The sequence below is a fragment of the Delphinapterus leucas genome, chromosome 4 (genome assembly GCF_059928025.1).
Source record: "Delphinapterus leucas isolate spDelLeu-1000000601 "Yukka" chromosome 4, BTC_Dleu_Yukka2, whole genome shotgun sequence".
NCBI classification, from domain to species: domain Eukaryota; kingdom Metazoa; phylum Chordata; class Mammalia; order Artiodactyla; family Monodontidae; genus Delphinapterus; species Delphinapterus leucas.
The window spans coordinates 65,186,603-65,213,779 of NC_143132.1; the positions used below are offsets into that span (position 1 = coordinate 65,186,603).

The following is a 27,177-nucleotide window of genomic DNA, read 5'->3' on the forward strand; positions in this document are numbered from 1 at the left end:
TATACCTCCACAGGATGCTGGTTCTAAACTTACTCAATATCTAGTATCCACATGTAAACTATATGAGGACAGCTTTTTGGTAACTTTTATTGCAACATAATTTTATTTTATTTATTTATTTATTTATTTATTTATTTTATTGCAGAGTGTCTAGTTTATTATGAAAGGGTTCTCCCAGTATGTACACAGGAACCCAAACTATCAGTTTATCCTGCCCACCCCACCCCCCGCAAAGGCAAATCAGCAACAACAGGGTTCCTTCATGGTACCTAGAAGAACTGCAGAACTGCTGGGGTGAAAACATCATCGATGCCCCCTGTGTTGTGTACTTTACACACTCTGAGGCAGTGTGATAAAGCTCTCAACACAGCAGCCTATCCAGGTAAGGTCATCCACCAAATGCATTCTCCCAGGGTTAAGAGACAATCTCACTACACACGAAGATACTAAGACCCAAACTCCAAAAGCCAGAGCTAGGGTCCAGGGCATTGGTTCTTCTACAGCACCAGTAGGATAAATCAGAGCGACTGGGAAGCTTTCAACACTACACCTATAGGGACCCACTCGGAGTCAGAGGGTTTGGGGACACCTGTGCCTGGATGCAGAGGAGTGAATGCTCAGAGGGCAGGGATGAAGGAGATCGTCATTCCTTGCCCTCCTTTTATCATAGTTGTATATAACCAGATACATACAAAAACATACAGTTCACTTTTATTTATAATCAAATGGGCACTATACTTTCCAGTGCCTAATCCCACTTTAAAACTTCATGCTGGATGCTGGTGGCAGGCCAAGATATTACTTTCTTATGCATTAAATCCCACACTGGGCTTCAGGAGACAGATGATAAGAGAAAATAACTCACTGTCATCCCCCTTTGCCATGAGACCGGTAGCTCTGGTCTGCCAGGTATTGATAAAATAAGAGAAGGCAGCAAATCGGTGGGCAGAAATCTTATGGGTGAGATGCCTGGCTGAAATACCAGACTCTACCCCAGAGGGAAACTGGCGTCTCTTAATCTAGAGCTATACTCAGACCAGCATGGACAGCACCTAACCAACCATCTGTTACAACGGAAAGCAACAACTGACACCTGTCCTTAGAAGCAATATCAGGTGGGGGTGAAAGTTTTCTTTGCACAACAGAAGTGGCCATGTATACAGTGTATACAGCTTGTCCTCCACCAAGGCTAAGTTGAGGGGACTTGAGTATCAAGGACAAAGGATTTAAGCCAATGATTATGGTGCCGCTGGGACTGGAATAAGAGGTGTTACTAGGCGTTCCCTACAACAAAAAAGGGTCTAGAGCTTGGTAAGGCTACAACAAAGGTCTCCTTTTTCTTGACATCTCAGCCAGCTCTTCCCTGATGTGCTGCACAGAAACCTCATCTCTTTTCAGCTTTGCTCGTTTCAGTGCTTCCTAGTAGATCTCTTCTACTTGTGCATATCGTTCTCTGTGCATCAGGGCTGCAGCCAGATTACTGAGCAGCACTTGGAGCTCAGGGTGCTCCACCTGTCTCGCCAGGTCTGACGCCCTCTGTGCGTGAACACAGGCCTCATCAGAGCGGCCCTGTGCATCCAGGGTGGTAGCCAGGTCACTCAGCAGCACGATGGTCTGTGGGTGTCTTTCTCCTAGTATTTCTTCAGAGATCTGTAAAGCTTCTTCATACATCCTTTGTGCCTGTGATGGCTGCTTGGAGAACAGAAGGTAGTGGGGCATAGGTGTCTAGGCACATGCCCAAGAGGAGATGGGCGTTGGCTTTCTCTTACACTGACAAAGTGTCTTCTGATAATTCGTTTTCTTTTTCAATTTTTTCCTCTAGAGCTGAAATGCAGAATTATAGCCAGCAAGAGCCAATTCCTGTCTATTCTGAGCAGTATAAATAATGGCCAGCTTTAGAGAGTTTTCTATTATTGCATTGTTTTCCTGTTGCATGGCCCCTCCAAGCAAGTAACTCATTGTTGCTCTAAAAAGTTTTTCCGCATTTTCAAGCTGACCCTGTAAAAATGATAAGCTGGCCATCAAATCATAAATGTAAGTGATGGCCGTCTTGTTATCACTCTAATAGGCAAGATGAAGAGCATCATGCAAAATTAGCTTCGCCTCTTCTGGCTCATCTTTCATGATGCACAACTGCCAGCCACAGCAGTTGTGAAATTTTTTGTTCTAGTTCTGTGAAAAATGCCATTGGTAGTTTGATAGGGATTGCACTGAATCTGTAGATTGCTTTGGGTAGTACAGTCATTTTCACAATGACTTGGATTCTTCCAATCCAAGAATGTGGTGTATCTCTCCATCTGTTTGTATAATCTTTAATTTCTTTCACCAGTGTCATAGTTTTCTGCACACAAGTCTCTTGTCTCCTTAGGTAGGTTTATTCCTAGGTATTTTATTCTTTTTGTTGCAATGCTAAATGGGAGTGTTTCCTTAATTGCTCTTTCAGATTTTTCATCATTAGTGTATAGGAATGCAAGAGATTTCTGCATTAATTTTGTATCCTGCTACTTTACCAGATTCGTTGATTAGCTTTAGTAGTTTTCTGGTAGCATCTTTAGGATTCTCTATGTATAGTATCATGTCATCTGCAAACAGTGACAGCTTTACTTCTTCTTTCCCAATTTGGATTCCTTTTATTTCTTTTTCTTCTCTGATTGCTGTGGCTAAAACTTCCAAAACTATGTTGAATAATAGTGGTGAGAGTGGACAACCTTGTCTTTCTCCTGATCTTAGAGGAAATGCTTTCAGTTTTTCACCATTCAGAATGATGTTTGCTGTGGGTTTGTCATATATGGCCTTTATTATGTTGAGGCAAGTTCCCTCTATGCCTACTTTCTGGAGAGTTTTTATCATAAATGGGTGCTGAATTTTGTGGAAAGCTTTTCCTGCATCTATTGAGATGATCATATGGTTCTTATCCTTCTATTTGTTAATATGGTATATCACATTGATTGATTTTCATATATTGAAGAATCCTTCCATTCCTGGGATAAACCCCACTTGATCATGGTGTATGATCCTTTTAATGTGCTGTTGGATTCTGTTTGCTAGTATTTCGTTGAGGATTTTTATATCTATGTTCATCAGTGATATTGGCCTGTAGTTTTCTTTCTTTGTGACATCTTTGTCTGGTTTTGGCATCAGGGTGATGGTGGCCTCAAAGAATGAGTTTGGGAGTGTTCCTCCTTCTGCTATATTCCGGAAGAGTTTGAGAGGATGGGTGTTAGCTCTTCTATAAATGTTAGACAGAATTCGCCTGTGAAGCCGTCTGGTCCTGGGCTTCTGTTTGTTGGAAGATTTTTAACCAAGTCTCAATTTCAGTGCTTGTGATTGGTCTGTTTATATTTTCTATTTCTTCCTAGTTCAGTCTCAGATGGATGTGCTTTTATAAGAATTTGTCCATTTTATTGCCATATAGTTGCTTGTAGTAATCTCTCATGATCCTTGTATTTCTGCAGTGTCAGTTGTTACTTCCCCTTTTTCATTTCTAATTCTATTGATTTGAATCTTCTCCATTTTTTTCTTGATGAGTCTGGCTTATGGTTCATCAATTTTGTTTATCTTCTCAAAGAACCAGCTTTTAATTTTATTGATCATTGCTATCGTTTCCTTCATTTCTTTTTCATTTATTTCTCATCTGATCTTTATGATTTCTCTCCTTCTGCTAACTTTGGGGTTTTTTTGTCATTCTTTCTCTGATTGCTTTAGGTGTAAGGTTAGGTTGTTTATTTGAGATGTTTCTTGTTTCTTAAGGTAGGATTGTATTGCTATAAACTTCCCTCTTAGAACTGCTTTTGCTGCATCCCATAGGTTTTGGGTCATCGTGTTTCCCTTGTCATTTGATTCTAGGTATTTTTTGATTTCCTCTTTGAGCTCTTCAGTGATCTCTTGGTTATTAAGTAGTGTATTGTTTGGCCTCCATATGTTTGTATTTTTTACAGATTTTTTCCTGTAATTGATATCTAGTCTCATAGCATTGTGGTCACAAAAGATACTTGATACGATTTCAATTTTCTTAAATTTACTAAGGGTTGATTTGTGACCCAAGATATTATCTATCCTGGAGAATGTTCCATGAGCACTTGAGAAGAAAGTGTATTCTGTTGTTTTTGGATGGGACGTCCTATAAATATCAACTAAGTCCATCTTGTTTAATGTATCATTTAAAGCTTGTGTTTCCTTAATTATTTTCATTTTGGATGATCTGCCCATTGGTGAAAGTGGGGTGTTAAAGTCCCCTACTATGATTGTGTTACTGTCGATTTCCCCTTTTATAGCTGTTAGCATTTGCCTTATGTATTGAGGTGCTCCTATGTTGGGTGCATAAATATTTATAATTGTTATATCTTCTTCTTGGATTGATCCCTTGAACATTATGTAGTGTCCTTCTTTGTCTCTTGTAATTGTCTTTGTTTTAAAGTCTATTTTGTCTGATATGAGAATTGCTGCTCCAGCTTTCTTTTGATTTCCATTTGCATGGAATATCTTTTTCGATCCCCTCACTTTCAGTCTGTATGTGTCTCTAGGTCTGAAGTGGGTCTGCCGTAGACAGCATATGTATGGGTTTTGTTTTTGTATCCATTCAGCCAGTCTATGTCTTTTGGTTGCAGCATTTAATCCATTTACATTTAAGGTAGTTATTGATATGTATGTTCCTATTACCATTTTCTTAACTGTTTTGGGTTTGGTTTTGTAGGTCTTTTTCTTCTCTTGTGATTAATGCCTAGAGAAGTTCCTTTAGCATTTGTTGTAAAGCTGGTTCGGTGGTGCTGAATTCTCTTAGCTTTTGCTTGTCTGTAAAGGTTTTAATTTCTCCGTCGAATCTGAATGAGATCCTTGCTGAGTAGAGTAATCTTGGTTGTAGGTTTTTCCCTTTCAACACTTTAAATACATCCTGCCACTCCCTTCTGGCTTGCAGAGTATCTGCTGAAAGATCAGTTGTTAAGCTTATGGGGATTCTCTTGTGTGTTATTTGCTATTTTTCCCTTGCTGCTTTTAATGTTTTCTCTTTGTATTTAATTTTTGATAGTTTGATTAATATGTGTCTTGGCGTGTTTCTCCTTGGATTTATCCTGTATGGGACTCTCTGCCCTTCCTGGACTTGATTGACTATTTCCTTTCCCATATTAGGGAAGTTTTCAACTATAATCTTCAAATATTTTCTCAGTCCCTTTCTTTTTCTCTTCTTCTTCTGGGACCCCTATAATTTGAATGTTGATGCGTTTAATGTTGTCCCAGAGGTCTCTGAGACTGTCCTCAATTCTTTTCATTCTTTTTTCTGCTCTGCAGTAGTTATTTCCACTATTTTATCTTCCAGGTCACTTATCCATTCTTCTGCCTCAGTTATTGTACTATTGATTCCTTCTAGAGAATTTTTAATTTCATTTATTGTGTTGTTCATCATTGTTTGTTTGCTCTTTAGTTCTTCTAGGTCCTTCTTAAACGTTTCCTGTATCTTCTCCATTCTATTTCCAAGAGTTTGAATCATCTTTACTATCATTACTCTGAATTATTTTTCAGGTGACTGCCTATTTCCTCTTCATTTGTTTGGTCAGGTGGGTTTATACCTTGCTCCTTCATCTGCTGTGTGTTTCTCTGTCTTCTCATTTGGCTTAACTTGCTGTGTTTGGGGTCTCCTTTTCGCAGGCTGCCGGTTTGTAGTTCCCATTGTTTTTGGTGTCTGCCCCCAGTGGCTAAAGTTGGTTCAGTGGGTTGTGTAGGCTTCCTGGTGGAGGGGACTAGTGACTGTGTTCTGGTGGATGAGGCTGGATGTTGTCTTTCTGGTGGGCAGGTCCACGTCTGGTGGTGTGTTTTGGGGTGTCTGTGGACTTATTATGATTTCAGGCAGCCTCTCTGCTAATGGGTGGGGCTGTGTTCTAGTCTTGCTAGTTGTCTGGCAAGGGGTGTCCAGCACTGGAGCTTGCTGGTTGTTGAGAGGAGCTGGGTCTTAGCATTGAGATGGAGATCCCTGGGAGAGCTTTCGCTGTGTGATATTACGTGGAGAAGGGAGGTCTCTGGTGGACCAAGGTCCTGAACTCGGCTCTCCCACCTCAGAGGCACAGGCCTGACACCCGGCCAGAGCACCAGGACTCTGTCAGTCACACGGCTTTTGGGAAGTCTGAGGTCTTCTGCCAGCGTTCAGTAGGTGTTCTGTAGGAGTTGTTCCACATGTAGTTGTATTTCTGATGTATTTGTGTGGAGGAAGATGATCTCCACCTTTTGCTCCTCCGCCATCTTGAAGGTCTCTCCAACAAAACTGATAGTGTGACTTGTTCAGGTATGTTGTTCATTCTGTGGCTTCCATTGTGCAGGTCCAGAGTCACTCATTTGTTAGCAACACATACATATCTTCAAAGGCAACGCTGCTCCAGGGACCAGTGCAAAGCAGTCACTGGTCGTCCAGACCTCGTGTCGGGGAGGCTGGTCTGCTTGTCCTGGAGCTTCGGCCTGAGAGGCAGGCATCCGATGTAGCACTTAGCTAGATTTGCTGCCTGGTGGGCACCGTCTCTGACTTTCTCTCCCTGCCTGGCTCTCTCTGGGGCGCCATCTTTTTTTTTAAATCATAGAATCTTAATGCTAATACAGAGGACCTTGGAGATGATATTGTTAAATAGCCTTATTTTACAAAAAGGCAACAAAGAGGTGAACTGCCACAGAAATAGTTACTGGAAAATCTAGAACTTGAATATAGTTTTCAGGATTTCAAGACAAGAGCTAATTTAAACATGCCACTTACAATGGTAATATTAACAGATTAGTCAACCAAAAAAAAAAAAAGCTATTTAGCCCGCAGTATGGCTAAAACATCTAGCAATGAACAATCTGTAGGCAACAACAGCATTGCAGTAATCATTATTAGAGTAACCCAAAAGTTATTATGTTGAAAAGAAGTTTTTTAAAATAATACTGGTTAATACTGCTAAGTTAACTAAAAAGTGATGGGAAGGTCTATTAATAATTTCTGTGGGGATTCTTAAAGGAAACTTAAAAGCTCTTAAGAGGCTGGTGATCCTAGTTCTTTAATGTCTAACTTCACCATACAACTTAGGACTTTCCTTTCCATGAGAGGTCTATACCAAAAATATGATTCAAACTTATCAGGCATAACTAAGGTTGTTTGGGACCTCTCCATTAACTGCCAACTCTTTAAGTTAAGATTTGTAAATCTGTCCTGAGAATGCTAGAAGAGACATGCTCTGTATTAGAGATGATGCAACACACAAGACTGCTAAATTTTATTCTCTTGAAATAGAAATTACATATATGATTCTGTAATTTCCCTCATTTCATAAATTTTCCTCAATTTTTCAAGGGTGTTTCCTTTAATATCAAATTTAAGCAGCTGGATTTACATGCAGAAAACCATCGGTGATACTCATGCCTCCTCCATCTTTACTTGTCTGGTGTGATCAACTCCTAGATCTCCCATGATCTGAGGCCTTTTCCTGTTCTCTTTCCCATCTTCCTCCTCTAATTAGACTTGAGGCTGAAAACAGGATGATTAACCCTCTCATGACCATGCTGATGTTTCTCATACTAAATTAGGCAGTTTTTTCTTAAGTAGGAAGTAGATTCTCAGTTGTAAACTTCAAGGATTGTCTTACAGTTAACAATTCAAGGAAACTACCAATTAGCTATTTTAAGTCTTCACTACAAAGAGACAGAATTTCCATATATAGTTACCACTGGATAAGATACATTTCATAAAGGCAGCATTGCGAAGATGAAAGGAGATATTTTTATTCTCTTTAAAGCTGAAAACACAAAACGATCCAGATAGCTTTTTCAGCAGTTACAAATAGAGTGTGTTATTTTTCAAACTCTATTAAAGTCAATTACTTTGTGAGCCTGCGAGTCAGAATTTTCCATGATAATGAATTAAATGGGCGAAGCAACACCATACATACCCTGAGTGGCTGTTGGGGGTAGCTGGAGGCTACTGTCTAGCTTCTCCCAAAGGTAAGTTGGTCGAGGAGTGCCTTCCTCTGAGCTACAGAGCAGGATGACATCGCTGCCAATATCCTGGGGTCCTTGGATTTGGCAGTGTGGGGCAGAAGGAGGAACTATAATAGGAAGGGTAAGCAATAAAGAATTCATTTACCATGAGTCAAATGATGACAGAGGAGACATCAACATTCAGCACTAGAACCTCAGGTAACACTGTTTTGGGGACACATATCAGAAGACTACCTCATGAGCAAAGCCAGTGGATGGTATGTATGATGCACAGGTTTGGCCATAGGTGCAGGGCCTACAACTTCAGCTGGCAGGGAGCAAATATGTATAAGGGGCAACACCCTCAGATTATATTTTTAAGATACCTTATAACTTTAGTTTCATTCTTCTTCCTCCAAAGAAGTATTCGAAGAATTCTTAAGATCCTTCATGTCAACATATTGCTTTTAAAAGCATTACTGAATACACACATGTTCAGAGCAGCATTATTCACAATAGCTGAAAGGTGGAAACAACCCAAGTGTCCATAGAGGGATGGAAGGCTAAACAAAATATAGTGTATACGTACAATGGAATATTATTTAACCTTGAAAGTAAGGAAATTCTGACACATGCTACAACATGGATGAACCTTGAGAACATGCTAAGTGAAATAATTCAGTTATAAGAAGACAAATAATGTATGATTCCACTTATATGCAGCACCTAGGGTACTCAAATTCATAGAAAAAGAAAACAGAACAGTGGTTTCCAGCTGCTGAGTGGAGGGAGAAATGTCATTTAATGAGCAGAATTTTATTTTTGTAAGCTGAAGAAAGTTCCGGAGATTGGTTGCACAACAATGTGAATATACTAAATTGTTCACTTAAAAATTGGCTAAAATGGTAAATTTTGTTATATTTTACCACAATTAAAATTTTTTAATTGATGAAAGAGCCCCCTTGTAAAGAAGATATCTCAAGGAACAGCATCCACTTACCCTGCCGGCTACTCTCGGCTAAGACCACCTTACCATAGTTCTTTGTTACTTTACAAACAAAACCAGACACACCAACATTATACCAACTTCTGTTTTATGGTGGGAGGAGTCAGAGCAAGGTTCAAGTATATCTAGTACTTGATAGTAATGCAATGGACATTTTATAATCATTAATACAGATAAGGACACAAAGGATGTGAAACAAAAAATTACAAAAAACAAAAGAATATTAAAGGAAGAAGGTGATAGTTTATAGTGAAAAAGCAAGCAAATAAAAATATAAACTAAGCCCATGGCTTGGATTCTCATATTTGATAATGCATATAGTAGAGTTTAAATACAAGTGATGATGCACTTGTAATGCTAATGACTTTTTAATAAATGTGTTCAACCTTGCAAAAATGAATGAATGAGTGGAAAATGAATGCACTACACAGAGGAACCAGCAAAGAAAATGGGTGGGGGAAGAGAGAACAATGAAAGGGTTAGGTAGAAAGACTGAAAAATCTCAAGGAATCTTAACTCCTGTGATGGGATAAACCAATCTCAATTTACTGCTTTAAACATTGCCACCATGAGGCTATGAGGGGAAAGCCAAAATAATTATTTGAAGGTAGTACTAACTATAAGATAAATTACAGGGTTTTTTTCTTCCTTTAAAAAATGAAAAAATAAATGTGGATCATGTGGGAAGCTCACTACCTAAACTATAGGTGTAAGCATCAAAATAATGTTAAATTCCAACAGTACTCTTTATTCAGTACTCAGGGTGCTTTAAAATCTATATAATTTTAATATACTTGAATGAATAATAGTTCTAGGACAGAAATCTCCCACTTGTCCTTGGTTTTCTTATTCTGTTTGAAGACTGGGAGAACAAGGTGCCAGGGCTATAGCATTTTCTTGCCCAAAGAAGGAAAATGGCAAGAACCCCCAACACTGGTATCTTCAAGGGACTCAACAGTGGAAGGGAAAAGGGGGAGAATGTACCAAGGAATCCTGGAGTCGATTCTGAGACTTCAGTAGGATGGAGGACAGTCCAGAGCATCAGGCTTCTCTAAGCACTTCTCATCCTCCCCAGATGAACTGAATTTAGCCACTTCTACCACAAGTACCCATTTAGGAGGCAGCGCTTTATTTCAGAAGCAGCGCAAGTGAGAAATAAAACGTGCTCAGAATGAATTTAATTTAGCATGAGATAGTCTATCTGTATGGTACAATAGAAAGAATACTGGTTTGAGTTACAGAGACCTAAATTTTAAGCTAAACTTTATTGTTGTTCATGGTCTATAAAACCTTGGGAAAGACTCTAAATCTATTTGATCTCGGTATTAAGACCAAACTGATCATATAATTTCTCGTTCAAACAAGGATACTTTTGAGAGTAAAAGGAAGTATTATTAAAATTCTTCCAGGACAAGAGGCAAAAGCTTAGAACTGTCGGGGGCCTACTCAGCATTACATAGATATGAAGTAGTAGTAAATTTATTCTCACGTGTGCTAAAACCCTGCTCCCTGCTTATAATCAATTGTTCTTGATTTAATTTGCTCTCAACAATAAGTCCTATCCTATAAAAGCTTAGGAAAAGTGAGAGGCCAATTTTGATGGTATTTTATACCACCTTTCTCCACCTTGAGGAAAAGTCATTTAACAAGTAAGCTTTCGAGAGCCACCTGAAATGGAGTAATGGGTGGGGAGACTATGTGGAAGAAGCATGGAGAAGCAGAGTCCAGATGGAGCTGAAAGGAGAGAGGACAGGAAAAGGACACAAGCAGAAAGAGAGTACAGAAAAACTGGCAGAAGTAAATATGCTTGAGAGTAAATTCGTAAGTAAAGCCAAGGTAGCTGCAACATTTTCCTGTCACTCACCTAAAACTGTGAGACCGGTGACCCCAATATTCCTGCCCCCTCTATCTGGAAGGTTGTTAACCAAACACTGGTAGGTGCCTGTATCTGATAGCTGGGTGTTGTTAATGAAGATAGAGACATTGGTGGCTGGCATGGTGCCTGTAAATCCTACCCTACCATGGAACCGGGGGGCACCATCAAACATCTGTCCACTTTGATACAGAATGACCTGCAAAGGAAAGCGAAAGAAATAAATTGGCCACTGCATCTCCTTCTAGACACGTAACAATAACTATCTAGTAAACAGCAGACTATACCAAACATTGGAAAATTATATTTCTAATATTAGAGTTGTCACCAACTTTTTTTTTTTTTTTTTTTTTTTTTGCAGTTCGCAGGCCTCTCACTGTTGTGGCCTCTCCTGTTGCGGAGAACAGGCTCCGGACACGCAGGCTCAGCGGCCATGGCTTATGGGCCTAGCCACTCCACGGCATGTGGGATCTTCCTGGACCAGGGCACGAGCCCGTGTCCCCTGCATCGGCAGGCAGACTCTCAACCACTGTGCCACCAGGGAAGCCCCACCAACTTTTTTTTTAAATTATTTGTTGGGCTTTCTTTTTTCTTTCTCATTTTCTTTTCTTTTATTTTATTTTATTAACATCTCTATTGGGTATAATTGCTTTACAACATTCTGTTAGTTTCTGCTGCATAACAAAGTGAATCAGCTATATGTAGACATATATACCCATATCCCCTCCCTCCCACCCTCCCTATCCCACCCCTCTAGGTCACCAACTTTGTACTACAGCACCTATCTGTAGATATCAGGGATTCTAAATTCTTACATACCAAACTGGAATAACATCGTATCCTTACCTAACTCAACAGAATAGAGAAAGTGCATTTTATGATACCTTACTATTAGTTCATAGATACTTTTACCAGTGCAAAAATTAATTCCAGAAAAAATGTTAAAAAAAATTAACACTGCCATTCTCATGCTTACTAGGTCACAAAATGATAGCTCACAGTTATAGATTGAATATAAGTGAACGCCATGAAAGGGAAGAAGAGTTATGAGTCCATGATTGCTTACCTATGTCAATTTCCTTACCAAAGTTAACTCTTCATGGGAGAGGACTCAGAGTGGTACTGCAAAAAGCCCTTTGGGCTGACAGTGAGGTACCTGGTTTTATCTTAGCTCTACCTTAAATGTCTGGCAGATTGTGGTCAAGTCTTTTCTAGCCTCTATCACTGACTCTTAAAATGATGAAGCTGAACAAAATGATCTCAAAGGCTCAGTCTAATTATTAAAGTTCCATGGATTAAGGAAATAGAAGAGGTTACTATTAAATATATCAATTTAAATTTCCTATCAGAAAACTTAGCTTATCAAATATTTTTAGGTAGTGAAAAGCTTACTGAAGCCGAAAAGCTTCATAACAGAAATACGTTAATTTTGGGAATGAAGGTATAGTCATGTTCACAATTCACTAATTTTCCGAGGATTATTTTCTGCAGTGGGTATCGCATATTATGGGATCTTTTACCTATAACTGATACACCTTATTAGATAGCAGCTTCTATTTTCATGTACCCTAATTTATTTGAGAAGCTTGGAAGAGATCTAGCGTGCCTGGCTTTGTTTATTTTAAAATACTTGTGCAATTAACCAAAAAAATCAAGTACTACTACCTAATGTTACTTCCTTATCACTATATTTATTTATTTTTAATTAATTTATTTTTGGCTGCATTGGGTCTTCATTGCTGTGCGTGGGCTTTCTCTAGTTGTGGCGAACGGGGGCTACTCTTTGTTGTGGTGCACGGGCTTCTCATTGCGGTGGCTTCTCTTGTTGCGGAGCATGGGCTCTAGGCGCGCAGGCTTCAGTAGTTGTGGCTCGTGGGCTCTAGAGTGCAGGCTCAGTAGTTGTGGTACACGGGCTTCTCAATGTGGTGGCTTCTCTTATTGCAGAGCGTGGGCTCTAGGCACATGGGCTTCAGTAGTTGTGGCACGTAGGCTCAGTAGTTGTGGCGCACGGGCTTAGCGCCTCCGCGGCAGGTGGGATCTTCCCAGACCAGGGCTTGAACCCTGGCAGGCAGATTCTTAACCACTGCGCCACCAGGGAAGCCCTATCACTATCTTTAAAAAGTAGTCTCTCATCCACCTATGTTAGTACTAGTCCCTCCCTGTCAAAATATACTTTGCTTTTTCTGTCTTAGTATTTCCTGTCAGCAATGTGTTTTGATGAAATTCCAGGTTCCTACATAAAATCCTCGGAAGGATCCCCTTGACATCTCTTAATTAAAAAAAAAAATATTTTACAAAGAGGATAGCTTCTTCTGATAGTTGACTAATAAAACAGCTTAGGTTCAGTGGAAGTATCACCTTATTCTAGAAATCAAATATGTACTCAAGATGCTTTCCTACCCACCTCTTGTGAAAAGATTAAAATTTCAGAGGTAGCACAGGATGGGACAGAAGTACCTGCTCCGGCTGGTTCGCATTGGAGAGAGGAATGACCATCCAAATGACATTGAGGTTAATGAGGGCAGCGCTGGTAGTGAAAGTACAGGGCAGGACTGCTGTCTGACCCCGGGCCACTTGGACACTCCCAGGGCTCTCGGAGACTTCCAGGGAAGCTGCAACACCTACAGAAGGAGGAACAAAGAGGTTATGTGATAGACCAAATCTCTTCATAAAAGGTCTGTGTGTTTTATATTATCAGTTATGTAAACAGACTGATATAACAGTCTTACTAAACATCTACTGACCACTCACTGAGTCAAAATAATAAAAATTTTTCAACCTTTTACCTCTTAGAAACTATAAAGGAAAAATATTAGAAGACACATTCTATTTTGTAAGACGGTATCTGATATTTGCCAGATTCAAATACAGATTGGGAGAATTCAACTGACAGGGTCTAAGCAAAGCTTTAACGGTGATGAGGGATAAGAAATAAACTGAAAGTATTTTAAAGAATCATCACACAATAGCACACTGTAAAATTAAATGCTTATATATAAATCCAACAAAATATGCTCAGGATGTATATCCTGAAAACTATAAAATGCTGATGAAAGAAATCAAATAAGACTAAATAAATGGATATGCAATGTCCATGGGTTGGAAGAATCAACATTCTTAAGATGCCAATCCTCTCCAAATAGATCTACGATGGAGAGCAATGCCAATCAAAATCTTAGCGTGCTTTTTGCAGATACTGACAAGCTAATTCTAAAACACATGACAAGGCAAAGAACTAGAATAGCCAAAAGAATATTGAAAAACAGGAACAAATTTGGAGACGACGTTACACTATCTGATTTCAAAATTTGCTATAAATTAGCTATAGCAATCGAGACAGTGTAATACTAGCATAAGGACAGAGCATCAGACAAATGGCACAGGCTTGATCGTTCTGAAATAAACCTTATTTATTTATGATCAAATGCTTTTCAACAAAGGTACAAGACAATTAAATGAGGGAAAAATAGTTTTTTCAAAAAATTATTCTGGAACAATTCAATATTAATATGCAAAAAATTTAACTCAGACCCTTACCTCAAAGCATATACAAAAATCGACTCAAAATGTATCATAGACCTAAATGTAAGAGCTAAAACTATTAAACTTCTAGAAATAAACATAGAAGAAAACCTTTGCGGCCTTGGATTAGTCAAAGTGGTCTTAGTTATGTCACCAGGACCATAAACTGTAAAAGAAAACAATTAAGAAACTGGACTTGATTAAAATTTTTAAAAACTTCTGTGATTCAAAAGACTTAATTAAAAAAAATAAAAAGCCAAGGTATAGACTGGGAAAAATATTTTTAATTTACATATCTGATAAAGGACTTGTATACAGAATATATAAAGAACGATTATAGCTCAATAATAAAAAGACAAGCAACCTAATATTAAATGGGCAAAACATCTGAGTATGTATTTCAACAAAGGTTAATAACAAGCACATGGAAAGCTGCTCAACATTATTATTCACTATGAAACTGCATATTAAAACCACAATAAGGTATCATCACACATCCAGTGGAACGGTTATAATCAAGACAAAACCACGTGCTGAACAAAGATGTAGAGAAACTGGAATCCTCCTCATTCACTGCTGGTGGAAATGTAAAACTGTACAGTCACTTCGGAAAACAGCTTCAGTTTCTTAAAAAGTTTAACACAGACGTGGAACAAACTTACCATATAACCCAGAAATTCCATTCCTAGGAATCTACCCAAGTAAAATGAAAATATATGCCCACACAAAGACCATGAATGCTTATAACAGCATTATTGATATCATACCTCCAAATGGAAATAATACAAATATCCATTAGCTGATGAATGGATAAACAAAATGTGGTATATCCACGCAATGAAATACTATTCAGAAATAAAAAGCAACAAGCTACTGATACATATTACAACATAGATGAGCCTCTCAAAAACATTTTGCTAAGTGAAAGAAGGCAGATTCAAAAGTCTACATACTGTATTATTCCATTTATATGAAACGTCCAGAAAAGGCAAATCTATAGAGACAGGAAGCAAATCAGTGGCTGCATGGGGTAAGAGAGAAGGGAAAAGGGATTGATGCAAATAGGTTCAATGGAACTTTCTAGGGCAATGGAAAACTTCTAAAACTGTATTGCTTTGATAGTTGTATAAATTTACTAAAAATAATTGAATTCTATACTTTTTTATAAATAAATTTATTTATTTTTGGCTGTGTTGGGTGTCCGTTGCTGCACGCGGGCTTTTCTCTTGTTGCGGCGAGCAGGGGCTACTCTTCGTTGCGGTGTGCAGACTTCTCATTGCAGTGGCTTCTCATGTTGCGGAGCACGGGCTCTAGGCATGTGGGCTTCAGTAGTTGTGGCTCGCAGGCTCGAGAACACAGGCTCAGTAGTTGTGGCACACGAGCTTAGCTGCTCCACGGCATGTGGGATCTTCCCAGACCAGGGCTCGAACCCGTGTCCCCTGCATTGACAGGCGGATTCTTAACCACTGCGCCACCAGGGAAGCCTGAATTTTATACTTTAAATGGATGAGTTCTTTGGAATGTAAATTATACCTCAGTATTGCTATTAAAATTCAAAAAAAAGAAAACAGTAACTTACCAGAGCTAACTCCTGACAAGTCAAAATCAACTGTAATCTTTTCTGAAAAGAATGCCTGCCCCCTGGGACTATAGTACAATATGGGAATAACAGGAGATTAAAATAGGTCAGAGGGATCCAATAAAGAAGCTATTCTAACTATGAAAAATACACTGTCCATGGCAGTAACTCAAACTGTTTTATTTTGAAGTGATATTACCTCAGTTCGCCCAAAAAAGTAACACAATAACATACTGTTATGATTACAATTTGTTTAAAAAATAAACATACATAACACCTTCCTTCCATAAAACTTTGTGTTCTTCACATATAGTCCAATGACGCTCTTAGGAGTTAACTTTACAGGATAAAATGTTTCATAAAATGAGCCATCTGTGGTAGAATATAAAGCACTTGATAACATCAGGAAAAGTCTCTAAGTTAAATAACATTAGGGAAAGTCTCTAAGTTTTAAAAAGGAAAGTTGAATGAACCTCAGGTGCTAAGAGGCAGAAAGTGGAGGTTACTTGAGCATGGAACAGGCAATGGCAGGAACAAGTCACCTCATGGGTAGAAGTGGGTTAACGGAGGATATATGTTATGATCATTATGGTAAATGCAATGGAGATTTTTAAAAGTAAGTGTGGAAACCAAACTGGCAAAAAACCTCCATCACTTCATTCTTCAGATAATACTCCAAGGAAGAAGTGTAGGGAATACGCCACCCCTTAAACTAACTATACAGGATAACATATGCCCCCCCGCCCTCAATTTACTAATTTTAAGCTGAACTCACACAATCTTTGATACAAATTTTAAAAAGAAAAAAAGGGCAGTATAGACTATTAATGAAAGATAAAGATGTAGATGGGAAAACTACCAAAATACGATAGTATTCCAGTAAAGGAAGAGTAGATTCACAGGATCGGGGTGGGAGCTGAGGGAAACAGAGCAGATCTGCTGGCAGAAGGCGGGCCCCCAGGGTGGCAGAAGCTGGGAAAGACTGACTTTATTTATCTCACATTTTTACATAAGGTCAACCCTGAAATCTCAAGCATTGAGATAGGTGCAGAATAAATACTCTAGATAAGCTGCTTTCAGAACTTGTAAAAGTATGGGTTTGAAGCTGGATAGGTCTAGTTTGAAATCTGGCTCTTTCATCTCCTTAACTGTGTGGCCTCACTTATTCTCTGATTCCATTGCCTCACCTGTAAAATAGGGCTAACACCATCATCACATCGTTAGAAGGGTATGATGAGGGCAATACCAGATGCTGACGGCTGACAGTGACCATTACCACACCACTATTGCTTGCTGACATTTAGGGCACACTGACCACATAGCGAGTCCACATGAAGCACTATATGTAAACATATACATGTACATACACGTATACACACATAAACTCATTTAATACTATAAAGTATCTTATACCTCATATATAATTTCTTATCCATAAGAAATTTAGGCCCAGAGAGACTAAAAACCAGCTATAGGTCACACAGCTCAAGGAAATGGTAAGCTCTGGATTCAAATCCAGACAGTTTATCTACAGAGAACATATACTTAAAGACCACACATAACACACAGAAATCAGTCCATAAATGTTTGTTTTTATCATCACTACTATATTATACAATCACCAAATTTTAAGTTAGTATGGACTTTTTCATAAAGCCATCAGATAAAAACTCCCTCAACTTCCTGCTTCCAAGTCAGCTTTGATCTGCCTTACCCTCTTCTTCCTCTCTCCCCTTAGATTAGAGAAGTTCATCTAAGGCCAGCCTCTCAGGTGAGCATAATTTATATTTCATCCTCTTGGCCTCCTCAGTAACCTTATCATAGACTGTCCCCTCTCTTGTAGCCTCAGCCTCTTGCTCTGCACTGGAGACTTCCTGACAGCATTTAAACATACTCAAGTATTTCCACTTAGAACAAAATTCCTCCTTCCCCCCACCCCACAGTTCCCTCCAGGGACTGCCCTCTCTCCAGACTCTTCTACATTTAGTCTTCAATCCACTCCTGCCACCATTACTTCTTAACATAGTTCTCCCTAGGTTTCCCAGAGACCTTCTGATGGCTCCATGACTCTTGAATTCATTCTTGGACTCTCAGTAGCATCTAGCAGTGATGACCATTCCCCTCTCCTTCTTGAAACACAGCTTTCCCTTAGCTTCAGTGATGTAATTTACTTCTGGTTTTCCTTCCATATCTCTGGATACTTCTCAATCTCTTCTGCTGTTTCTCCCTTCTCTACCCAGCTATTAAATGTTGGCATTCCTCAATCGGCTGCCTTTTCTTTCTTTTATCTTTCTTTTGCGGTACGCGGACCTCTCACTGTTGTGGCCTCTCCCGTTGCGGAGCACAGCCTCCGGACGGACGCGCAGGCTCAGCGGCCATGGCTCACGGGCGCAGCCGCTCCGCGGCATGTGGGATCCTCCCGGACTGGGGCACGAACCCGTGTCCCCTGCATCGGCAGGCTCTCAACCACTGTGCCACCAGGGAAGCCCCCGGCTGCCTTTTCTTATTTTAAACTCTCTCCCTGCAGACTCTCATTCACTATCATGGGTTCATTTCTCGTATACAAGCCAATGGCTTCCAAATTTAACTAACCCAAAGCTCTCCTCTTATATACAATTGCCTCCTAGACATCTCCACACAGAAATCTCAAAGATACCTCAAGTCAACTCGTCCAAGATCAGACTCTTGATCTTCCCCACCATGCCTGCATCCCCTGTATATCTGGCTCCTTTTTAGGGTTCCCTGTGCTAGCAAATGGCTCAGCTAGCCATCAAGTTGGACAAGTCAGAAATTTCGAAATCTTTCTTGATTCCTTCTACTCTCTCATCATCTCCCAAACCCAGTCCACGATCAAATCTGATCCATTTTACCAATAAAATTTCTCTTGACTACTTCCATCACAGCCTTTGCTCTGTCCTCTGTCTTTCCTCTGACCTTCTCTGTTCCACACCCAATCTTTTACTTAATATATTACCTCCTACTCATTCTTCATATTAGCTCAAGTGCTACCTTCTCACAGATAAGCATTTCCTGACCCCTCAGCCTAGGTCAGGGTCTCATAAAGCAGTGTTCCTGTTATTCTGAACACTATTCAAACTTGTAATCATACTTTCATCAGTGTGATTATTTAAGATAACATCCTTGGAATACTGTGAGGTACATTAACTCCAGAGTAATTCCATTACTGTAAGCACACAATAAGAACTCAATAAATATATATTGTTTAATTGATCTAATTCAATTTGCACACGAAGATACTAGGGTCCAAAGAGATAGCCTTGCCAAAGGTCTTAAGATTAGGACCTATTTCTTCTGACTTCTGATAGAGTATATTTTCTACTATTCCAAACTCCTCCACAGACCATAACTCTGAAAACAAATGATAGGATTACTTGTAGTATGATTAAGGCGAAGAGATACTTCTTTACCAACAGAACCAACACTGAGCAATAAAAACTCAATTTATTTGTAAATATATCTGCTCTACTCTGTCTCATGTATACAGAACTTAATATAAAAAGTCTACTTTGCTCTTTAGCTATCAGAATTCTCTATGAAAGACAATTTTAAAAGTCAACCAACACCTTAAAATGTCAGATATAAGATATGAGATATCAAAGCAAGTTTTTTTAAAAGCTATTTTTTATTAGTTATCTATTTTATACATATTTGTGCATATATGTCAATCCCAATCTCCCAACTCACCCCACCACTATCACCACCATCTCCAGCTTTCTCCCCTTGGTGTCCATACATTGGTTCTCTACATCTATGTCTCTATTTCTGCCTTGCAAACCAGTTCATCTGTACCATTTTTCTAGATTCCACATGTATGCGTTAAAATGCAATATTTGTTTTTCTATTTCTGACTTACTTCACTCTGTATGACAGTCTCTAGGTCCATCCATGTCTCTACAAATGACCCAGTTTCGTTCCTTTTTATGGCTGAGTAATATTACATTGTATATATGTACCACAACTTCTTTAACAATTCGTCTGCCGATGGGCATTTAGGTTGCTTCCAAGACCTGGCTATTGTAAACAGTGCTGCAATAAACATTGGGGTACATGTGTCTTTTTGAATTATGGTTTTCTCTGGGCATATGCCCAGTAGTGGGATTGCTGGGTCATATGGTAATTCTATCTTTAGTTTTTTAAGGAATGTCCATACTGTTCTCCATAGTGGCTGTATCAATTTACATTCCCACCAACAGTGCAAGAGGGTTCCCTTTTCTCCACACCCTCTCCAGCATTTGTTGTTTGTAGATTTTCTGATGATGCCCATTCAAAGCGAGTTGTTTTTTTTAACATCTTTATTGGAGTATAATTGCTTTACAATGGTGTGTTACCTTCTGCTTTATAACAAAGTGAATCAGTTATACATATACATTGATCCCCATACCTCTACCCTCTTGCATCTCCCTCCCTCCCACCCTCCCTATCCCACCCCTTTAGGTGGTCACAAAGCACCGAGCTGATCTCCCTGTGCTATGCGGGGGCTTCCCACTAGCTATCGATTTTACGTTTGGTAGTGTATATATGTCCATGCCACTCTCTCACTTTGTCGCAGCTTACCCTTCCCCCTCCCCGTGTCCTCAAGTCCACTCTCTAGTAGGTCTGCATCTTTATTCCCATCTTGCCCCTAGGTTCTTCATGACCATTTTTCTTTTTTTAGATTCCATATATATGTGTTAGCATACGGTATTTGTTTTTCTCTTTCTGACTTACTTCACTCTGTATGACAGTCTCTAGGTCCATCCACCTTACTACAAATAACTCAGTTTTGTTCCTTTTTATGGCTGAGTAATATTCCATTGTATATATGTGCCACATCTTCTTTATCCATTCATCTGTTGATGGACACTTTGGTTGCTTCCATGTCCTGGCTATTGTAAATACAGCTGCAATGAACATTTTGGTACATGACTCTTTTTGAATTATGGTTTTCTCAGGGTATATGCCCAGTAGTGGGATTGCTGGGTCATATGGTAGTTCTATTTTTAGTTTTTTAAGGAATGTCCATACTGTTCTCCATAGTGGCTGTATCAATTTACATTCCCACCAACAGTGCAAGAGGGTTCCCTTTTCTCCACACCCTCTCCAGCATTTGTTGTTTGTAGATTTTCTGATGATGCCCATTCAAAGCGAGTTTTAAGATCAACTACCCTGAAGGATTTGTACAAAGACAGATGAAAACTGGCTATATAACTTTTAGGACTATACAGAGAATAAATGGGTCAGGCATGAATGTCTGGAAACAGATTTTGTGGAGAGCTGTGGTGTGCTATAAGTTCCATTCCATTCCCACCCAGGAAAAGGGGCTACTTTCCCTGAATATGTCAGGGCAAAGGGCATCTGAGTGGATCACATGTGGGTTCCCTTAGATTCTGTCCCAGAGGGCTGTCTAATGAGCCTTCCAGGAGAAAGAAGCTGGAGGCAGACCTCTGGACTAGAGGGTGGGTCACTGGCATTCTGAGAACTACACATATATTTCTGTGTATAAATTGAGATTTTCTTGCTTTGCTTTATTTTTAACCTAAGAATGATCAGAAAAGTTGTGTAACCTGCTTAAATTTTCATCTAGAAAAAGAAAAACTGGATCTTGAATAAATTTTAAAAGATGTGGAAGACAAAAAGTTGCTTTGTGATTGTGTCTCAGGATTCCTATTTAAAATACGGATTCAACTGAATATAATTGAGAATTTCTTAGAAAGAGTAAGAAGGAAGGAAATGGGTGTGCTTCACATTTTAAATGCTTCTTTTTTTTCTATTTTATTTAAAAAAAAACCCTAAAAACCCTATTTTCTGTTAGAGTATATTTCCATGTTTGAAATTCTGGGCAGGAATTTAAACTTTAATGCTAAATACTAAATTAAAAATTCATTTAAAATATCTTACAATTTGCAATATTTACATGTAAAATGCATAATTTAACAGTTGAATTGGCAGCATTTTGCAGACTTGAATCTTTTCTTAGTACGTTCACCCAAGAAAAATTAAGTCAACTCATGAATTCTGAATGACTCCTAGCAATTAAACAAGAAAGACATAAAGCACATGGCCCTATTTCCTCCCAGGAGTTGAAACCATAAATAACAGTTGTGTATACTCTTTCTTTAGACCTCTATTTCTCAAGATTTAAAGCAAGAAGAAATTCACATTTTCTCAGACCAAGAGGTACATGTTAGAGGAAAAAAAGCTGGCAGCAAAGAATCCTTAGAAGTCTGAAGAGGAATCATCCACACTGCATAGCCAAGAGAAGAGACAAAGGACGTTTTACAGTGATTGGCTAGACTCAAAGGACACAAGCCCTCCCCCTACAAATCCAACAGAGCCAGAACACCTGAAGTTCAGAAGCAGAACTGGCACAAAAATCTAACTGAGATGTTGAAATAGAGTGTTTGCTGATATCTATGGAGCATGTGCTCATGTTTCAGGATCAGCCCAACTGCCAGAGCACTTCCCTCCAGGAATATGGTCAGCAAAGCATCAACAGGATCTTATGGCATTTTGGAGGACCTATGCTGTCCTTCTGCTCCAAATGTTAATATCAGCGGTCACATAATGCCTATTGGCTTGTATGATTCCCATATGATTTCATAAGTGCTGTTTCGTGCATATAAAAATTATAACATCCATCTAACCTGTTCAAATTAAGTTTTATAGATCCATCAGACTGAAATAAATTTCAAAAAAACAAAAATTCTATGCTATACTTGTTTTCTGAAGGAAATTATGGAATAACACAAGTCTCTAACATTGCAGTGATTTTTATTTTTTTTAAGTTTTAAATATTTTATTTATTTATTTTAACATCTTTATTGGAGTATAATTGCTTTACAATGGTGTGTTAGTTTCTGCTTTATAACAAAGTGAATCAGCTATACATATACATATATCCCCATATCTCCTCCCTCTTGCGTCTCCCTCCTACCCTCCCTATCCCACCCCTCTAAGTAGTTACAAAACACGGAGCTGATCTCCCTGTGCCATGCAGCTGCTTCCCACTAGCTATTTATTTTACTGTAGTGATTTTTAAGGAAATCACTTTCTCTTCATACTTTAAGCAAATTTTAATCAGATGAAATTATCTTTACAATTGTTATTATTATATAATTTTAACTGCCATTTTAACTAAAAAACAATGTTTGTGTTAACTGACATTAAATTAGGCTTTGGCCATCAACACAGCACTAAACTAAATGAAGAGTAAATATCTGGTTAATTTGATCAGTGTAGATGGCTTTATTATGCACTGGTCATCGACATTAATCAATTTACAGAACCACTGCCAAGTCTCTGTAAACAATATGCATACTTTATTGTTGGTATACAAAGGCAGGTTACCATAAAATTACACATCCTCACCTTCTGACTGGAGCACTGTAGCCCCATACATGTGCCACGGTATCACAGTATTGTATTTCCATGGTATTATGGTGCCCCTTTAAACGCCACTGCACTGCCTTCTCACTGGCTCCTCCTCTTCAGCCACAAACATTCCTCAGGAAGCATGCCAAGGGCAAACAGCACGCCAAGGGACCCAGGTATAGGAATGATTTCCTCAAGTATAGTTCCAAAGAGCAGGCCCAGAGATGAGACAGAGGTCCAGAGGGAGGCCAAGGCCTTGTACTGAACCAATGCTCACACTCTACATTAGCGTGCCCCTTTGTCACTTTTCAAGTGATCAAAAGTATATACATCTGCCTACTCGGCCCCTTCGTGCCATGGCATATCTATTATATAGGAGACTTCTACTCAGCAATAATTCCTAACACTCCATGTGATCTTGATCAGAATCTTCTACAGCAAGTCTCCCATTATTATCACCCTCCCCTAATTTTACATCTGACTTAGGACATAGTTGTTCTATTCCATTTAGGAATTCCCTTACAGGGCTGACTACAGTCTGGCAAGGTTACAGAAGATCTACATACATATTTTGTTTGGCCTATATTATATGACCCACTCAGAGTTTTTAAGTACTTCGAATTACTTACAATTAAATAATAAAAAACTCTAGATTACCAACTTATCTTAAAAAACTGTAAGAGTAATAGTGGGCCTGAATTTCTCACGGCAATTAATTAGTGCTGCCCCTTCACACAAATTTTGAGCTCTTCACATTGCCACAATCCTCACCACTCCCTATTATCTACAATATACCACTTTTCTCAGTCAGGATCCCTGCCTGACTCCGATGAACATCTGTGTTTGCAAATCCTTTTGTAAAAATGAGTAATGTGATTATAATTAGCTGTCTAAAGAAGCAAGCCACAAAAGCAGATGCAAGATTTGAAGTGTTATGATGAACATGATAATATGATGGCTACCACAGCCAAAATTCCCCTCAGGGAAAGCAGAATGAAGCAATTCCTTACATAGGTCACCATGGTTTTAACACAGGATCTCATTCACATCCTGGCTACAAGTGATTGTATACCAGAAATCAGCACCTGACCAAATCAGTCACATATAGACCAGACAGTTGTTTATGAAATAGCTGTCATAAGATCCTTGTCAAAAGATGTACCAAACACAACGGTGCCTGGTAACTCTAATAGGACTTTCCTTCTTGTTGGAGAGTCTGAAAGAAGCAGCATGTGAAGAGAGAACTAAATCACCAAAATAGGAATAAAGAGGGACATTAAATAATGATAAAGGGGTCAATTCATCAAGAACATAATAGTCATGTGTATGCATCTAACAACAGAGCTTCAGAGTACATGAAGCAAAAACTGATAGAACTGAAAGGATAAAAAGAAAAAAATCTCAATCACAGAGAGTGGAACACTTTTCTGTCATTGACAATTACATAAAACAAATATATAAAAATCAATAAATAAGAAAAAATCAGTGAAAATACAGAAGACCTACACAACACTACAAATGAACTTAACATAACTGAGATTTTTTAGGACACTCTACCCAACATCATGGAATACACATTATTTTCAAATGCACATGGAACATTCACCAAGATAGACCATATTCTGAGCTACAAAATAAACTTTAACCAATTTAAAGTCATTAAAATCACACACGGATGTGAATTAAATTAGAACTCAACAGAAAGAAATATAGAAAATCATCAAATATTTATAAAAATTAACTTCTAAATAATTCACAGGTCAAAGGCCAAATTACAAGGAAAATCAGAAAATTTTTTGAATTGCATAAAAATGAAAATACAACACATCAAAATTTAAGGCAAGCAACCAAGCACTACTCTGAGGAAAATTAATAGCATCTAAATGCTCACAGTATGAAAGAAGAAGGTTTATAGTCAAAAACTTAAACACCCACCTTAGGAAACTAGGAAAAGAAAATTACATCAAAAGTAAGTCAAGGGCTTCCCTGGTGGCGCGGTGGTTGACAGTCCGCCTGCCGATGCAGGGAACACAGGTTTGTGCCCCAGTCCGGGAAGATCCCACATGCCGCGGAGCGGCTGGGCCTGTGAGCCATGGCCACTGAGCCTGCGCGTCCAGAGCCTGTGCTCCACAACGGGAGAGGCCACAACAGTGAGAGGCCCGCATACCACAAAAGAAAAAAAAAAAAAAAAAGTAAGTCAAAAGAGAAAAGTATAAAAATAACAGTAGAATTCAATGAAAATGAAGACAGGAAAATTATTAATGGAGTAAATCACTGAAACCAAAAGCTGGTTCTCTGAGAAGTCAATAATTGATAAATCTCTAACCAGACTTATCAAGAAAATAAAAGACATAAATTACCATTATGAAGGAAAGGACATAACTACAGATCCCAGAGACATTAAAAGAATAATAAAGGGATATTATAAATAACTTTATGCTAGTATCTTGGAAACAGATGAAATGAACAAATCCCTTGAAAGACACAAACTACCAAAGCTCTCTGTAAAAGATATAACCTGACTAGCCCTATGCTCATTTTTTAAAAAATGAATTAATTTGCATTTAAGAATTCTCCCACCGAGATAACACCAGGTCCAAATGGCTTCAACTGTGAACTGTGCCAAACAATTAATGAAAAAATAATGACAATTCCATATATAAATTCTTCCAGAAAAAAAAGGGAACACTCCCCAACTCATTTTATGAGGCTTACATTACCCTGATACCAAAATCCAACAAAGACAATACAAGCAAAGAAAATTACTGACTAACATCCCTTCTAAATATAGGCATTATAGCCCTTAACAAAATATTAGCAAATTGAATCCAGCAATATATAGAAAAATAATTAATAATGACAAAAGTGACGTTTACCCTTTTAAATGCAAGGTTCACTCAGTATTTGAAATCAATATAATTTACCAAGCCAATATACTAAAAAAAATACACACACACACACACACACACACTTTTCAATGGGTACCGAAAAAGTGACAAAAATCAGTGTCTGTTTATCATAAAAACTCTCTTCAGACAAGGAAGAGTAGGAAACTTCCACAAATGGATAACAAGCATCTACAAAAAAATAGAGAGCTAACATTATATTTAATGATAATAGACAACGTTCACTTAATGGCTAAAGCTGCTTTCCTCCTATGATCAGAAACAAGGAAAGGATGTCTGCTCTCACCACATCCATTCAACATGGAGTTCCTAGCCATTGCAATAAGTCAAAGATAAGAAGCAAAACGCATATAGATTGGAAAGGAAAAAGTAAAACTGTACAGATTATTTGCAGATAACACAATTGTCTACATTAAACATCCTAATGAACCTACTAAAAAGCAAAAAATTCTAATTAATAAATTAGTTTACCAAAGCTGCAGAAGTCAAGGTCAATATATGAATATCAACTATATTTCTATTTAATAGTAGTGAATATTTGGAAATTAAAATTTAAAAATAGGGCTTCCCTGGTGGTGCAGTGATTGAGAGTCTGCCTGCCGATGCAGGGGACACGGGTTCATGCCCCAGTCCGGGAAGATCTCACATGCCGTGGAGCGGCTGGGCCCATGAGCCATGGCCGCTGAGCCTGCGCGTCCGGAGCCTGTGCTCCGCAACGGGAGAGGCCACAACAGTGAGAGGCCCGTGTACCTCAAAAAAATAAATAAATAAATAAAAATAATACCACTTTTACAATAGCACCAAAAAGATGAAACACTTGGGAATAACTTTAACAAAATATCTGTAAGACCTATACAATGAAAATTACAAAACTTTCCTGAGAAAAATTTAAGGACCTAAATAAATAAAAAGATAAACCATGGCCATTAATCAAAAACAATACTTTTAAGATGTCAAGTCTCCCCAAATTCATCTACTGATTTAATAC

General features: G+C 38.6%; 1 protein-coding gene and 1 pseudogene across 1 annotated transcript in view; both read right to left on the reverse strand.

Moving 5' to 3' along the window:
- IGSF11 (immunoglobulin superfamily member 11) overlaps positions 1-13,502 on the reverse strand; it is a 31,962-nt gene extending 18,460 nt beyond the window's left edge. The window contains exons 1-3 of the mRNA XM_022558348.3: positions 13,269-13,502; positions 10,803-11,010; positions 7,905-8,060 (exon numbers count right to left, since the gene is read on the reverse strand). Of these exons, the coding sequence (XP_022414056.2) occupies positions 7,905-8,060; positions 10,803-11,010; positions 13,269-13,481 (577 nt within the window). The 5' untranslated portion in view covers positions 13,482-13,502. The remainder of the gene's footprint in view (positions 1-7,904; positions 8,061-10,802; positions 11,011-13,268) is intronic.
- LOC111166634 (tetratricopeptide repeat protein 19, mitochondrial-like) lies at positions 1,244-2,350 on the reverse strand (annotated as a pseudogene).
- Positions 13,503-27,177: the final 13,675 nt, after the last annotated feature.